Raw genomic sequence first — 18,188 nt, 5'->3', positions numbered from 1 at the left:
GTTTAGGGCAGCCGAAAGACGCCACATGTGCCTTTTCGTTCCTTCCTTCGTACATACACTACGTCTGATGTCGTACTAAAGCACGTCTTCATGCGTACACGCACTTTATTTCGACTACTCTCACCAGAGATTTAAATTTACCTCTACGTTAAGATATCTCTGTCTCTTTCTTTCTCTCTCTCTCTCTCTCTCTCTCTCTCTCTCTCTCTCTTTCTCTTTCTCTCTCGGTGTGTCTCTTTTTCACACACGCAAACACATTCCTTCGTATAAACACGATCTTCTTTCTCTGTCCTTCTTACGTCTCTTCCGGCAGTGACACCCTCCAAGAGAAACTTTCTATTTTCTACTACGAAGAATTTCTAAGAAAATCATGGTATATCTACGATATACGTAAATATATATATATATATATATATATATATATATATATATTTTATCAAAATCGTTTAGATAATATAACTACGAACAATTTCGTTTCGAATAATTTGTATCGAGTATTTGTTGATACCTTTCAAAAATGATTAAGACGAATGTTGTTTACTACTATTCGTTAATATTCGAAAATAACTCTCTTACTTTTCTCTCATTTTTTCTACTTTCTTATTTTTCTTAGAATAATCTTATGTCTCTACGTAATCGATCGAATGGTATCCACTATCGATCGACTTACTTGTTTATTCTTCCGGTTCTTAATACGTCACACTACTACACTATTGCTTTACGATTTATTATCGTCACGCCACGCCTACGTAAAAAAGAAAAAAGGAGTAAATAGTAATAATAATAATTAATGACGATTATCGTTTTAGTATTAATGATCATTTTCATATACTTATATACATATACATTCGTATATATTCGACTGATTTACATATGTATTCGATTGATTTTCTAATATTCTTAATATACGTGGAGATCGTATTTACGTGTAGATATGGCTACTCACACACCTCATATACATATGTATGTGTGTGTATATATATACACACATATATATATATACGAAATAAGAAAGACCTCTTTAGGCTCGATGAGTAACGCGCTAGTCGATGACGTAGTTCGAAAAGTACATACATACAACGCTCTTATGCTTCGAGCCGAGCGTAATTACACGCTTTATCGTTCACAGTCGTTCTTCGAATCACTTTTATTGCCTTGGTAAAATAGTACTTCTATGAGTATCATAAAAATGTTAACCTCTTAAATGTGTTTATGAAGAAAATTAACAATTAATCGTTATTATAATTATTTAAAAATAACAATTTTCTATTCGACGATATCATCTTATCCTACTTTAGTTTATTTATCTATCTATCCATCCATCCATCCATATTAATCCTAATAGCAAAAAAAGAGAATTAATTACCTATTCTATGAATAATCATAAAAAATATAAACTCTTACAATTATTTAATACCGATTACAATTACAAAGTAACGAAGAGGGAAGAACATTTTTACAATATTCTTCCGTAGAAATTTTAAATTAGAAAACCTTATCTCATTCTCCGTTCGTCTGTATACATTATCTCGTCTATAAACATTACGAAGAACAAAAAAAAAAAAAGAAGAAAAAAAAAAAAGAGAAATATGTAAAACCTATCGTTAGATTTGTTGATTATTCGAAACAAAGAAAATACTCGTTAATTTCGAAATAAAATTTTCTACTCTCGAAACTGGCCAAGAAGAAGAACGCATTCTTTGAATGCAGTCAAGTAAGCGTTTATTCTATCTCTCTCTCTCTCTCTCTCTCTCTGTCTGTATATCTTTGTCTCACACTCAGAGACCGGACGAAATAAGAAACGCAAATGCGCGATGCATTAAGAGGACTGCCGCCGTCTTAACTCCTCCTCCTTCTCCTCCTCATCCTCCTCCTCTTTCTCCTCTTCCTCCACCACCTCTTCCTCTTCTTCCTCCTCTTCTTCCTCCTCCTTCTCCTCCTTTTCCTCCTTCTTCTTCTCGTCTTTTCCCTCTTTGTCGTCGTTCTGATTCTCCGACGTCGTTTTCGTTAATGCTCGTGTACGTGCCGCGTAAGTGCTTTTGTACCGGACGACTGTAAATGAAAACAACCGAGTGATCTTCTGACGCCTTTGATAGGTCACATTACTCGAATCTTTTCTTATCGTGTTTTTGCTCTTTACGTTTACTATGTACACACGCAACGACACAGACCAACGCATGTAAATACGTATAGACTTGCGTACGTGTATATGTATGTACGTGCGTATATGTGTGTGTATGTACGTGAGCGTATTATATTTAGAAACGTACTTACATATACATATATACATACATACGTACGTACTTAAGTTATTCGATTTGAAAGGTTAAGAAATAATATTTCTATTTCAAATCGTTTGAATATATTTCCTTTCGTTATAATATTATAATATACGGATTTTTTTTTGTTCCGATATTTGAATTGATTGCTCGATTGGGACGATCCTAACGTTTCTATTCTATACGTATTACTTTGAAGCGATGGGGAAAAGATTATGAGAATTTATTTCGTTTAAATACTAAGAAATTAATTTTTTCTTTTTCTTTCTCTTTTCTTCCTTTCTTATTTTTTTTTTTTTTTTTTTTTTAGTAATTTAAATCAAGTTGGAATTAATTTTTTATTTCCAATTTCGATTGAGAAAATACAACGTTTTTGTTCTATGCGTTTGCTACGTGCAAAGAAGAGAAAGATTATGAGAATTTATTTCATTTAAAAAGGAATAAATTTGTTTAGTTTTATTTTTTTTTTTTTTTGTAATTTAAGTCGAGTTATTTTGTTGAGGACTCTAATCTCTAATATCGTGCGTGTAAAAGATATCCAACGAAATTAGATCTCTTCAAATTGAAACGAGCATCGTCTAACATTCGAGATCTAATGTCTTTAGGATTAAACTACGATGTACGTCGTTGTCCTAATTTTCTTTTCGAACGCAATCGACTACGTCGTGAAAAATATTAGATTTACCGTTGCACGATTAAACGAAGACATTCCTTATGATTTCAAAATCAATCTGTTCGATCAATTTATTTCCAAAGCAAACAATCATTTTCAAAGCAATAATATTATATATAAATATATGTACATATATATATATATATATATATATATATTCTCTCACGTTTATAATCAAACGGAACGTGTGAAAAAAGAAAGAAAAAAAGGGAAAAAAAAGGATGAGATTAGATCAGACATGGTATTAATCATAATGAAAGTAACTTCTCTTGGTACAAAGCATTCTTTCTAGTATAGATTAGTATATATATATATGTGTGTGTGTGTGTGTGTATTGTATATATTTACAAATGTAGGACATACATAGTTGGCGTTCACCGTTAACCGATTTTAATTACCAGATACGTTTGTAACCGGTATTCGATCAAAAGTTTTTTAATCGACGATATAACTCGTAGTCCCTATAATGTTTATTAGTTCTATAATTAATAATAATAATTATCCAATACTTTGATCGTTGTTCTTTGTCGTTATCAAAAAAAGAAAAAAAGAGAAATATACAGAGAAAAAGAGAAAGAGAAAAAAGACACGCTAAAAGAGTTACTCGCCGTTATTCGAAGCATTCACGAAGACTCGCAAGACCGGATCGTATTTACTTGTGCAAGCACATTTAAATGAATCCTGAGTAATAGGTAATAGCTAAAACTTCGAGGTCAAGTGAGATCGATCGATCGAACGCGACACGTGGACGTTGAATATACAATTTTTCTTTCTTTATGATATCTATTACATAAAAGGAAAATAAAAAGATGAAAAACAAAAAAGAAAAGATGTCAGCGTTACAAATTCATATCATTACAAGCAAGCAATATTACATTGAAATAACGTAGCATTTTGTTTTATCGTTTATCAACCATAATTAAACGGTTAAATAGTTCTATCGTAAATTAATTTTTGTTTTCGAAAAGGGATTATTAAATTATTTCACTTGAAAAAGAATTAAACAATTTTTCATAAAACTTGTTTCTTACATTATTGACAAATTATTCCTTTCAAATTCAAATTCTCCGATTTAATCCTTTGAATATTAATTCATTGGATATATTAGTGTACAATTTCAGTTATATATAAAAAAAAATCTCTTGTTTGCGTTTCGCAAAGACATTAAGTCAACAATAAGCAATAGAGAAAAAAGAAAAAGAAAAGATTATCTATATAAAAATTTCTATGAGAGAAAAAGAGAGAAAAGGAGAAAGAGAGAGAGAGAGAGAGAGAGAGAGAGAGAGAGAGAGAGAGAGAGAGAGAGAGAGAAATATACCCATCTAATAAATTCTCCGGCTAAACATAGTTTCAATGTTAAAAATCTGTGTGCTTCAGTGTTAAAAATTCAAGACTCCGTAAGAGATCCTAAGCACATCTGTCGACTATAATATCCATTGACTCTTTTTAAAGTATCCACGCGTGCGTACGATGTGTCGTGACACACACACATACACACACAGACAAAGAGTCATACGTACACGTACACACATACATACACACATAGGAAAAACACGCGTGTTCTCTCTCTCTCAAGTCTTAAAATAAGATCGGCCACCGCACCGTAATAAATTCTATGTGCCTCCTTCTTCCTCTTATCGTGCGTGCAAGCGTACATTCGTGTGTCTCTTTCATAGTCGTGATCGAGAAAGAGAAAAAAGAGAGAGAGAGAGAGAGAGAGAGAGATGTCTCGAAAAAGGAGAGGAAGAAGGAAAAGAATATAAGCCGTGAGTCAGAGGGATCGAAAAGAAGGAGCCAACCCTATCTCTTTCGAGTGTTCATCTCAAGCTGTTACTATATATGTTACGATGTAATTCAAGAATTTAACTAACCGTCGTTTTCTTGGCGAGACGTTCGAAGATTTTTAAAAGACGACAAAAAAGAAAAAAATATACATATGTGTGTGTATATGTATATATAAAAGATAGAGATTGTCAGTTAGATTTCAATAAATAGATTTCAAGATAGAGATAAATAGACAAAGAGAAAAAGAGAGAGATAGTATTCTCAAAAAAATATATCGATTTTTTTCATAGACACTTTCATATATTTCACAACTGATTACACTCTCGCTTAAAGTGTTCGAATAAATACTGTGAATATACGATGCGTCATTAACGCCCTTGAATTCACGCTTAATTATTATTGCGCATCAGTTGCGTCCACGTATTTAACGTCATCGATGCTAATTACTCGATAGAAAGAGAGAAAGGGAGTATTTATACGCGAGAGAAAGAGAGAAAGAGAGGAGAGAGAGAGAATGTATGTGTATCGCTGTGATAAGTAATACATTCTCGGAAAATTTTTGGCCTTAACTTCTATCACAATGACGTGTTTGTTAACACATATGTATCGTACATACTTAAAAAGTGATTAAAACTATACTGGCTATTAAGAACAATTTGATTTTGAAATTAAAAATTCTCTCCCTCTCTTTCTCTCTTTGGTCAAGTTTTTACTTTTTCCTTTGTTTCTCTCATGAATTTTTCTTTTTTCCTCTTTCTTTATTTTATTTATGTTTTATTTAGTAAAACGTGACTCACGACAATTTGATCATTGTACTTTTATGTTCTTTCCATTCATTTTCTTTTTATTTTATACATATATGTATAAATACATACATACATACATACATACATACATATATATATACATTGTGAGCATTGTCACTCTTGATTTTCGAAACGCATTATTTCGAATCATTTTATGCGTACCACGTTTCTTTCAAGAAGATCGAATCGTGTTTGTACATTTTTTTTTCTTTCTTTTTTTTTTCTTCTTCTCGATGAGTGCTCGAAGAATATCTTTTTCGCACTTTTCTTTTCTTTAATTCATTTCTTTTTCTTTTTTTTTTTTTTTTTCTTCGTAAACCATACACACCCACGTGAATAATTACTTTTCGTTTCCAAGAACGACATTTCGTGTTAAAATCTCTTTAGATACTTAAAACGCGAATAGTACACAACACGTAAGCATTTAATTCATAAATGATGTTAATAAAGTATGATTCATTTTTCTACGATTCATAGATAGAAAAAGTTTTGGCGACCCTTCTTAGAACTTGGGTTGTACGAGAATGACTTATAAAAAATTTGATCCACATGGTGAAACCACGAATTTCAACTCCTTGTGATATTATCTTTGTGATTAGGACAAAATGTTAATTTTCTGATTACCAAAACTATTTTCTAACAATTTAAAACAAATTTGTAAATCAATTAAATCTCTAATTACTCGATTACAGTTATGAAAATCAAGAAAGCGTAGATTTAAATTGACTTGAAAGAACTTTTCGAAAATTATCTATCTAGGGATTTACTTATCGATCATCGATATTTAAAACATCGAACAAATGAAACCAAAAAATTAATCTCCTTCCATAAATCCAAATCTAAATCTTTTCTAATCGTACAAAGATAAACCACAAGTTAAATCTAAATGCTTTAATCAAAATTATAAACCGTACATTATTAAATCTCTCTCTTACTCGCATCAAACGAATCAAAATCAAATGAAGAGCAAGATTAAAACTAAATTGAAAAAAAGAGTAAATAAATAAATAATTAAATAAAGTGCACATATAAAACTTTTCAGTAAGAAATTTCTATCTCGAGTTTTATTAAATCTAAAAACCCTCTAAGCAAAATCATAAATCATAAATCATGCGATATTGAATTAACTCTTTCTCTCTCTCTCTCTTTCCGTCTATCTCTCGAGCCAAATTAATACAAATCAAAACAACACAAGAATAAATCTGATTGAAAATAAGAGGAAGAAGTAGAAGAAGAAAAAGAAGAAAAAAGATTTTCCTTCTTCTTTTAAGAAAAAGAAGAAAAAAAAAACATTTACATGCGCGTAATATATAAAACATTTCGGAAAGGAATTTCTATCTCGAATTCTATCGATCGCCTCAGGTCCCTTCATGGGGGCGTTCATAGATCACACGATTCTAACGCAGTTCCCATTGCGTACACACGCGTTCTTCGAACATCGTGTAACGATCCGTTAATAACGTTACCGTTAACTGGTAGCACACATTAGTGGTCACCGCGGCTATTTGCATATCGGATCGGTAATTTCCATCTGGCAGCAGCAAGCAAGCAAGCAAGCAAGCAAGCAAGCAAGCAAGGAAGCAAGCAAGCAAGCAAGAGCAAGCAAGCAAGCAAGCAAGCTAGCTAGCTAGCTAGCTAGCTTACTATAGCTTGCTAGCCATTAGTATACGAGTATGTATATATATATATATATATATATATATATATATATGTATGTATGTATATACGTGTGTGTCGTTCGCATATCCGTGTACGCACGAACGCGCATGGAACGTCGAGGCGTGATATGGAATCGAGTTAGATATTGCTCGGTTATATACACACGGATAAATGTTACACGTATTTATGCACGTGTATACGTGTGCGTATGCGTCCGTGTATATCTCTCTCTCTCTTTCTCCACGTGTAGGATATGGATACACAACGTAGCAATGAAAGAGAGGACCAACCATCATCGTTGTTACTTTGTTAGAGAGTAGTCGGCCATTACGAAGAAGCCTAGTGATTTATTCATCCTTTAGTCATCTCGATCCAAAATGGATATATTCGCATTATAAACTCGACTCGAATATAAATCGCACGAAGATCAAATCGATAGATATTCTTTCTCTTTCTCTATCTCTCTCTCTTTCTTTCTCTCTCTCTCTCTCTCTCTCTCTCTCTCTCTCTCTCTCTCTCTCTCTCTCTCTTTCTATCTCACGTACACGAGCGCGCATACTCTTAAAAATAACAGTACGTTCTTTCAAATTTTCTCTCCTCTCGATCGATTACAAATCTTTTTATTTTTCTTGTTGTCCGTTCGTTCATTCGTTCAGGACGAGAGTAAGAAGAAGAAGAAGAAGAAGAGGAAGAAGAAGAGAGAGGGGGGAAAAAGGAGAGATAGAAAAAAGAAGTATAAAAAATAAGATAAAATTTTTTTTTCGAAGGAAAAAAAATAAGAAAAAAAGAAAAGAAAGAGAATATCCCAAGCGTATTTTTACACTGTGACTTTCTTTCTTCTTTTTTTCTTTTTTTTTTTCAATGATTTAGAGAAGTCTGTCGAAGACACATCGAACCGCTCTTTCGGCGTTTAGATATATACCTCTATCTACCTATCTACCTACCAACCTACCTACCAACCTATCTTCCTACCTACCTACCTACCTACCTACCTACCTACCTACCTACCTACCTACCTACCTACCTACCTACCTACCTTCTTCGTGAATGAATAACTAATCTCCGGTCTCGCTTGAATCTCGATGCATATTACATATCAACTCGTGTCTCAGCTAACACGCTTTACGATTTTTAAAATATCTTTCGCGAGATCTTGATATTTTTCTTTTTTTTTTTTTTGCAGAAAGAGAGGGAGGAATATGGGGTTTATAACATATATATATACATATATACCTATATAAACGATGATATGTATGTATTTATGTACGTACGTACAGCTATGTATGTATATATCTATGTACATGGTTTTTGATAGGCAAAAAGGCGCATGTTACAATGTAAATCAACGGATTACAAAATATCATGGGGAATATCGTAGTCGTCAATTATTACTGCAAAATAGCGTGTGTAATTTAATTAAATACGTCAAATGCCCTCTCTCTCTCTCTCTTTCTCTCTATTCTCCTATCTCTTCCTTTCTCTCTCTCTCTCTCTCTCTGTATCTGTCTCTCTTCTCTGTATTTACATTCCTATCACAATCGAGTTAAATGTACTATGAATATTAACTCCTCCGTTAATTAACTTTATACCGGAGCGTCGATTGCGAGCTATTAATTACGCTCGTGAACAAAGAGAACAACTTCGTTGCTTTATTGGTTCCGAGCTTTACCGATTTACAACGAGTAACATGTTTCTATATATATATATATATATTTATATATGTATATGTATATGTATATGTATATATATATACGTACTTATATATATACGTATGTACGTACTTATGTATGTATGTATATGCGCAAAGATTTTTAAAATAACACTTCATTTTATTTTTTCATTTCCTTTTTCTATGCCATTTCAAGGTAAAATTAATTATCACACAGTTTCGTGAGTTAACATACTAATCACACAATTCTAATCTCACTCGAGTTGCATTAAGAACATTAAGGAAAAAATCTAACTTATAGATGAGAAGTGTTATCTACGTCGACAAGAATAATCAATTAATTTGTGATAAAAAAGAAAAAAGAAAGAAGGAAAGAAAGAAAGAGAGAGAGAGAAAGAAAGAATATAATCAAATATATAACTGTGTGACTAAGAGAAATTCACTTGAACTATCAATTATCACGCGTCGTTCTAATGACTTGATTTGTTATCATTCTTAACAAAATTGTAGAACGTCGAAGTCATACTTAACGCATTAACCATGCTGATACGAACATGGCAATTAACTTTGTGATAAAAAAAAAAAAAGATAAAATAAAACGTACAACTACTTATATCATATATGTATATGTGGCTTAGAAATTTATTTTAAATATGATCACTTATCATTGTTCTAATCACTCGTGCATTATTAACGATCTGTTAACGATTATTAATCAAATTATAGATCGAGGAATTTATAAGTAAATACTTAACGAACATTTGTATCGACAAAAGAAAAGAGAACATATATGGCTGTTCGATTATAAAAAACGAAGGACGATTAAAAGAAAAAAAGAGAAGGGAAAAAAAAACGAAAAAAATGAAACAATTTCTAATCGCAACAAAGTAGATCGAACTTCTCGATAATCTTATATATGAATTTATTATTTCATGTAACAAGTCAGCAAAGCGCCACGATCAAATTTTATAGTCAACGTATAAGTGCTGGTAATGCTTAATGCATTATCATACTGCGATGGTTTATTATTGCACTGCGCATGCGTCGCTGGCGTACTATGCACATTGCAACATCTCATTAATCTCTTTCTCTTTCCACGCACTCGCATAGAACGAAAAGCGAAATGTCGACGGTCACGCGTGTACCGAGAGACACATTATACCGCGTGTATTTTTATCAACGGAAGTGCGTCGTTGTACGTGCGCGCATTCCTGCAGACGATGCCTGGAAAAGCGACTCTGGGAGTGTCACAAACTGTCTTTTAATATACATCTATATATACATCTATATATGTATATATACATACATGTATGTAGGTATGTGTTATATATGTAAAAAAAATTTTCGATAAGACGAAAGATATACATATATATACATGTATATATACATATATATATTTATATATGTATTTATATATGTATTTTTTTTCTTTTCAGAAATATTCTACATAATATTTTACATTTTATTTCTATTAAAACGTTCTAATATTCTATATTAGTCCATCTTTTTCCCATCGATATCGTCTCATAGATATGCAGAAACGACGAGAATAGATGCGGAATCGATAATGGTCTTGGCGAGTGCATTTCATCCTAAATGTAATAGATCGATTTTAATATTTTACATTTTAATGCATTTACGTCCGGGATAGTCCACAACTGAGTCCAATCGATAATTTCCATAGTTCTAATTCTTCTATGTATATATACATATATTATTATATGCAGTATATAAGTATACACGTAAGTGTATACATATATGTGTATAAATATGAAGGAAAAAAAAAAAGAAAAATTCTAATCCGATTCGATGTACTTTCGTTTCTTTTTTAGAAACAAGGAATATAAACAATAAGCAGCTAAGCATTATAATCAATCGTTACAGACTTATAGACGTAACGAGGGGGAGGGCGAGAGTAGAAAGAAAAAAAAAATTGGAATTAATTAAGTAAGGAATGCAAGCACTGGGAACTTGAAGAGAACTCGATTGGAAAAAGTAACATTCTTTTAACTTTGAATTCTCGATAAAAATGTGATCGTGGTAATAATAAATGTAGTAATGAAACTCGTTTGGATGACTTCCAATATGGCTGTGAGCGGAATTCGTAATAAAATTCTTTGGTTTTATACCGAGGAAAGAAGATGAGGAATAATAATAAAAAAAAGAAAAAATGAAAAAAAGAAAAACGTTGAGAGATAGAGAGAGAGAGAGAGAAAGAGAGAGAGTTCTTCAGGGAGATCACGAGAGATGATGGATATCCCCAGAGAGATTTCACAGATTTAATAAAATATCAAATTACAAGAAATCCAGATTAAATGATGTTCTAGAAAAAAAAAAATAATAATAAAAAGAACAACACGAATTATGAATTAACCAAAGAAAACAGAAAAAAATCAAGCAAAGTAAATAAATTTTAACATAAACGAAAACAACGATAAAAAGAAATGAAAAGAAAAGGAAAAATACGATTATACGATTATACGATTAAAGTAAAATAAATGATTTTATATGCGAATAGAAAAAAAATTCTATACGTATATGTGCACATCAACTATGCATCTATAAAAATTGTGTATATACATATTATGTAGATATAAATATGTAATGGTAACTATAGTAATGGAGTTTGTTTGATCGATAGTCCCGAATGTTCAGTCGTAGGAATATGTTCGAATAAAAATGTAATATAAACACGTTATATACATTTTTATTTGGACCCATAAAATACACGTGCGCAATATTTTCGTGTATCGATGGCATTGTAGTCGTAGTAACGACAACGAACCGAACATATTTTGCGAAGCCATGAACGCAGCTCGTTCACCGCATAACCGGATCAGAAACCATGCAATTGTATCTACTTTTCTACTTACGCTTTAGTTGGGGTGCTTCAGATACATGCGAACACGATATACGGATACCACGGACGATTAGGAACTGCGTTTTGGATACTCTCTAATCGCTAACTTTACACTTAGTTCTGTAAAATTTAATAAATGAATTTTATAGGCAATTTCTTTCGGTCTTCTCCTCTTTCTTCTTTTTTTCTTTTTTCTCTCTCAAAACAAAAACGAACGTCAAACAAATATAGAGATATAATTAAAATCCTTAGTAGAGTTTCTAATTCTTTTATTTACCTCTTTTTTCTTAATTATCTTAATTTCTTAATTTCTTTAAAAACTGTACACACACAGACACATATATATATATATATATGTATATATATGTATATATAACTTATATATAACTTACACATAACAAAAATTTCAAATTAATTAAAACACTCAAGTGTCAGATAAAATGTATACACTTTATTTTTTGCATAAATAAACTTTGATTGAATTAATGTAATTACATATAATCTTGTAAAATTGATAAAAGGAGAAATAGGGAAAAAAGAATTTAGAAAAAATTAGAAACTCATGTAAGACTTTAATTCGACGTAAGATTAGTTTAGTTAAGATAGGTCGATCGATCGATCGATAGAACGATCGATCGATAAATCCTTTTTCTCGTTCTCACTCTATATAGCTAAAGATTACATTACTCGATCTAGTTTGGTATATATAAGTACCTATAACACAACTACTTCGAGAGTAGTTTTATATATATATATATATATATATATATATATATATATATATATATCGTTTTCTCCGAATCCGATGGCACCGATAAATGTCCCATGTATCATCATGCCACGACTAGTCGACCATAATTTTCTAGCCACCTGTAAACGATCACGTTGGAATCCGGAGCACCAGCTTTCTAAAAAGCGTCAAGCAATGCAGGAAGATCGTTCGATCGATTAAAGAGTCAGGATATCGTTTGCTTTTCTTGCTCGTGAAATCCATTCGGATAATTGATTAATGAAAATGAGCTCTGGTACACTATAATAATGTACCAACCGGGGAATAAGTTTAACGAGACAAAAGATAAATCTATGTTAAAGTGTTGAAAACAAAAACTGAGTCAAGAAATAAAGAGAGAGAGAGAGAGAGAGAGAGAGAGAGAGAGAGAGAGAGAAAGAGAAAATCTCTTTCAACGTGCGCTCGTATGCTGACATACACAGATATATTTTATATAGTATAGATATAGATAATATCTGTAATATTATATTTAAACTTCTCATCAATTTGAAATCATTAATATGTACAAATTTTATAGATACGATATTATCGATCGCTGCAATCTATGATATTGTAAATATTTTACAATGTTTTATATATACTTATATATATATTTTTTTAAATATATATACGTATACATTTTTTATATATTATATTATACATATATATTATAATATGAATTTATAAAATATTTTACATGATCGACGATATTATATCTTTATATAACCAGTAAATATTAACAATCTCAGCTAAAAAAAGATATTTTCAAAATCACTTTTAAACGATCCTATGCATTTTTTAACTTTACAATAGACGATATCCCAATGTCAATTCAATTTACTCGAATTTCACGATATCCCTTAGAAAATTTCATACGATTCAAACGTCCTTCGCAACGAAAACGTTTGTGTTACAGATTACACACCCATATGTTAGACGTTGAACGAACGAAAACATATTATAAAATGTTTCAAAAATAATATGATAAAAATAGCAAACGACCAAACATACAAACATACAAACGAAAAGGAATAAAAAGGAGTAAAAAAAAAAAAAAGAGTAAAAAAGGAGGGAAAAGAAAAAGAAGGAAAAAAACAGATCGGATTCGTTGAGATTCTGTTCGTTCAAACGATTTGTCTATTCGTCGCTCGTCGTCGGACCAGCCATACAATTAATTATTGACCCGTTTTAATCGCGTTAGCTTTAATTAGCAGCACTGAGAGGGTGGGAGGGGAGGAGAGATAGAGAGTGGAAGGGGAGTAAAGGGGAGGGGAGGGGTGAGACGGGCTTGTCTCAAAGTTGTTAATTGAATTGGTTAATGCGATAAAGGAGTCCATAGCGGAGTTCTCGGTACTCTTATTTTCTCTCTCTCTCTCTCTCTCTCTCTCTCTCTCTGCGTCTCTTTAACTCTCTTGCCCTTCTCTTCCTCATCCTTCTTCTTCTTCTCTTTCAAACGTACTTTCAACGACGGACACCGATTATTTCAATTATTCCAATCATTTCGATCAACCTAGCTAGGTAGAAACCTAACGCAACTAACAAGAATCAAAGCGTTCAACATTCTCGTTTGTTATATTAGAAAATAACAAAGTTAGGACGTTAAAGAAATGTCAAGTGTTTAATCATTTAGATATAATTAATTGGCTTAACAGTTCGGCGTTATATTTACTATGTTACGATATTGCGTTTACGTGAGTGGTTACGTTATCGATATAAAAATTCTTTCGTCGTAAATTTTTTTATTATAAATACGTACACGTGTACGTGTACACGTCTCTATGTATATAAGTACTTAGATAGGAGGGATGGGCTAAAAGAGCGTCTAGAAAGTTTTCGCTTCATTCTGTATAATTGTAACGTGATTGTGTAGGCGTGTATACGTATACTTGTATTAATACTATTTATACTATATATATATAAGTATAACACATTGTACAGGAACAATTTGAAAAGTCAATTTGAAAATCAATTTCGCGTCAAGTCATAATGGTAAAAGTGAAAAATTCATGCGGTTATCGTAAATCGAAGTTCAGTGACATAAACCAGCTTCAGTACTGTAGTAACGTAACTTAACGTAACGTAACGTAACGTAACGTAACGTAACGTAACGCAACTTAACGAAACTGAACTCAACGTAACATCATGCTCGTTAGTTTTAGTTATTATCGTTGTTATCGTTGCTATCGTTGCTCGAACGAATCTATAATAAATATTTCTATTCACGATATAGAACACCTCATCATCGATAATATAACGGCTAGGTTGATCATAATCTAACGCGTTCAATTGAGTTTTATTAATGTCGAGATCGTGCTTCACTTCCATGAATCTGAATGCGATAGTAAATGTGTCTATTGTATAGTGTCGGTTCATCCTATATACCTATGTATGTATGTATGTATATGCATTTCGTGTGTGTGTGTATATGTAATATATATATATATATATATATATATATATATATATATATATATATATATATATACATATATACACATGTTATGCACCTTTACTCGATTGATATTAATAAGCGACTACGTGATTGCATATGAAAATCTTTCACACGTTTGGATTACTCGTTAATTCTAATTGATATCAAACAGTCGCATCGACGAAAACTATTCTACGAATATGCATTTAAAATAGTTCGTTCTCGTCGGAAGAGAATAGAAATGATCTGTTTGTGTGGATCGGGTTTGATTGAGGAGGAGAATGGATGAAAATGATCTTTGTGAGAAAATGTAAGATCAGAAAGAAGTTTTTTTAATCAGCCTCGTCTCGAATTTCTATCGATCTGCGATCGATGATCGATAGTAATCTGAGAGATCTGAGAGATGAGAGATCGATAATAGAATACCTTTTTAGATTTTTATTAACCTGTTAATCGTGAAAATTACGATTTGAAGAGTATCAATCAGGGTGCACAAACGGTTGTTCTAACACTGAATTAAATTATAAGGAATAATAAAAGGGTAAAAATAAAGATTGCAAAAAAGAATTTCAATGAAACGAACTCCACTACAAACAGCTGGACTTGCCGTGTCCATGTTCTTTCCGCGTCGTTTCCGCGAATGTTTCCGCGTCGTGTCGTTTAACTCGCTAACATAATTATTAACTGTATGAAACAACGCCGTGCTCTGACAAAAATGGAATGAATAGTGGTCCGGATATTAAGTCGCTGTAAAAATATTTTCTATGACAATGACTAATGTCTAATGTACAGTATATACGTACATATTTTTTTTTATTTCACTTGTCTCGAGATATTTGTAAATTTTTTAATTTTTTTCTAATTTACTATTAACATCTTTTGCTTCTCATTAAAATTTTCATTCCATTAGCGAATATCTCTTTACTTTTCTATTTCTTTTTAACCTTTTCTTCCTTTCCTTCTTTTATTTTTCTCCTTTTTTACATGACGAGTACATACTCGTAAAGAAAAAAATGTTGTCTCTTTGCGACGAGTTCACTGTACACGTTCAACACGGTTAACGAGTTAAAAGATAATATTCTTTTTTGTTTTTCTTTTTAACAAATTACAGGCAAATCCATGCCAGCATCCAATTGTGATATTAAGGGACGTTGCTTCTTCGGATATGGAGTCCCTATTACGGTTTATGTATCATGGAGAAGTACACGTTGGTCAAGAACAATTGGCTGCCTTTCTGAAGACCGCGCAAATGCTTCAAGTTCGAGGATTGGCGGATGTTAACAGTGGTGCTGCTACAGCAAAAATTCCACCCCCACCTTCGTCGAGTGGCAATAATGGTAGTGCACCTGTAAGTATTTTGTTTTGGTTTTTGCTTTCCTCTTTTTTTTTATATCCTAATATTTATTCATCGTTTATTTTGATGGAAAATATTGTACGAAGTACTATTTTTTATTTAGATACAAAATACTACCATCTTTTTTACACGACAAGTTTAAACAGTTTACGTACGAACCGAATCAATACTGTACCGTTATTTTTTTTAATTTGTTTCTTTCGATAAGAAATATCGAACGATATACTGCTATTGTTTATTTAGATATAAAATAGTAACATTTTCTTTTTACTAGAAATTTCGAAAGCCTACAAGATATTTGTTTATCGTTTGATCTCGATAAGGAATATTGAACGAAATACTACTATTCATTGAAATTATAAAATACCAGTATTTCCTTTTAATTACAAATATCGATAATTTATATATCAATCAGATCAATATTATTTATATCGCTCGTTTATAAATTCTTTTCTTTTTCTCTTGGAATTTTATATAAAATTGTAAAGATGAAAATTCTATCTTAAATTCAAAATTACGTATTACCGATTCGATTCCCTTGTCTTAAAACTCGGAATACATAAATACCTAGTGTACCTACAGAAAGTCGATCGTTAAATCTGATCGTTTGATCCTTACTCCGATCACAGACGACGCCACGTAATCCATGGCAAGATAACGGCAGGGGAGATCTTAATGAGAGTGGCTTGAGTCCTCCACCGGATAAGAGACCTAGAAGTTATAGTCCCCCACTGGGTAATCATATCGAGCCAAAAACAGACCTACAAGAGTCTCTCTTGGGACAGGCCCTTGAAGGTGGACCCACGATACATACAACACCTACGAACAATGTTCAGGTAACTATACATAGATTTATTCATTCTATTTCCATGTTTTATCCATTTCTTTCCTCCGTTTATCAAAGATATTATTAATGTAATGTAATGTCACAATTTACACGTGTATGTATATATATATATTTTTTTCTTCTTCATTCCTTTCTCTTTTTTTTTATAATCTTTTTTTTATTTTTTATTTTCTAGGCACAATCGACTGGCGAAGATTCGAATTCTATATCGGACAACGAGGAAGATATGTCGAACAACGATAGCATCCTAAATTCGGTGAAAACCGAACCTAGCGATATTTTGAACGATTCGATGGAGCATCATCGTAGTACCTTCCCAGCTGCACTTTTGGGTCTACAAGGTAAATATATACATACATATATATATATATATATATATATATATATATATATATATATATACATATGAACAATAAATGATAAGGCAAAATATAGTAACGAATAAAATTTCCTATGAATTAAATTAATAATAAACAAATCGAAATCGTTTGATAAATTAAATGTTATTGATCTTTGACGTTTGAAAAATTACAGGACTTATGCCTGGACCATCGGGGATACATGCGGCAAATCAGGATCCAAATTACGGTAAGTCGTTATAATAATGCACGATCATTGAATTTCACCATCGAAACGATCTCGTAGATCCTAAATCTAGTTACCCTCCCGTCGATTCTCCTCAAAGACTCTGATCTCTCGTTGTTACGTTGAATGCATGGAACTCTCGTACCTCTCACAACCCCCCCGCATTCTCCTCTAGCCCAATTTCAAAACTCCGCTTTTGAGAAACACGGTGAGAGCAGCGTATCGCGATTCATTTTGTAATTTTTCCTATGTTTTTAAACAATCTGCTCGAGAAATCTCGTTAATATCGAATACGATCGAACTTGAGAAACGATACGATTCGTCGTCGGAATGGAATATCGATCTTATCGATCATTAATTAATTCGTTTCGTATATTCGTTCTTCCTTCTTTAAAAAAATAAATAAAATACAGAGGAAGTGAACGAGAGAGAGAGAGAGAGAGAGAGAGAGAGAGAGAGAGAGAGAGAGAG

At 32.1% G+C, this 18,188-nt stretch overlaps 1 protein-coding gene and 1 long non-coding RNA gene across 9 annotated transcripts in view; one reads left to right on the top strand and one right to left on the bottom strand.

Annotated features, from left to right (window-relative positions):
- Positions 1-18,188, top strand: part of LOC122635662 (protein abrupt-like) — a 68,111-nt gene that overhangs the window by 29,465 nt on the left and 20,458 nt on the right. For all 8 annotated transcript variants that reach the window (XM_043826124.1, XM_043826122.1, XM_043826120.1 and 5 more), the window contains exons 4-7: positions 16,043-16,279; positions 16,915-17,121; positions 17,308-17,473; positions 17,667-17,720. In XM_043826124.1, coding sequence (XP_043682059.1) covers positions 16,043-16,279; positions 16,915-17,121; positions 17,308-17,473; positions 17,667-17,720 — 664 coding nt within the window. The remainder of the gene's footprint in view (positions 1-16,042; positions 16,280-16,914; positions 17,122-17,307; positions 17,474-17,666; positions 17,721-18,188) is intronic.
- Positions 798-18,188, bottom strand: part of LOC122635672 — a 24,916-nt gene continuing 7,525 nt past the window's right edge. The window contains exon 2 of the long non-coding RNA XR_006328722.1: positions 798-2,052. This is a non-coding gene — a long non-coding RNA (uncharacterized LOC122635672). The remainder of the gene's footprint in view (positions 2,053-18,188) is intronic.

The sequence above is a fragment of the Vespula pensylvanica genome, chromosome 19, assembly GCF_014466175.1.
Source record: "Vespula pensylvanica isolate Volc-1 chromosome 19, ASM1446617v1, whole genome shotgun sequence".
Classification (NCBI taxonomy): Eukaryota; Metazoa; Arthropoda; class Insecta; order Hymenoptera; family Vespidae; genus Vespula; species Vespula pensylvanica.
The sequence above is the reverse complement of the archived record's forward strand: the minus strand, read 5'-3'. Positions and strand labels throughout refer to the sequence as shown.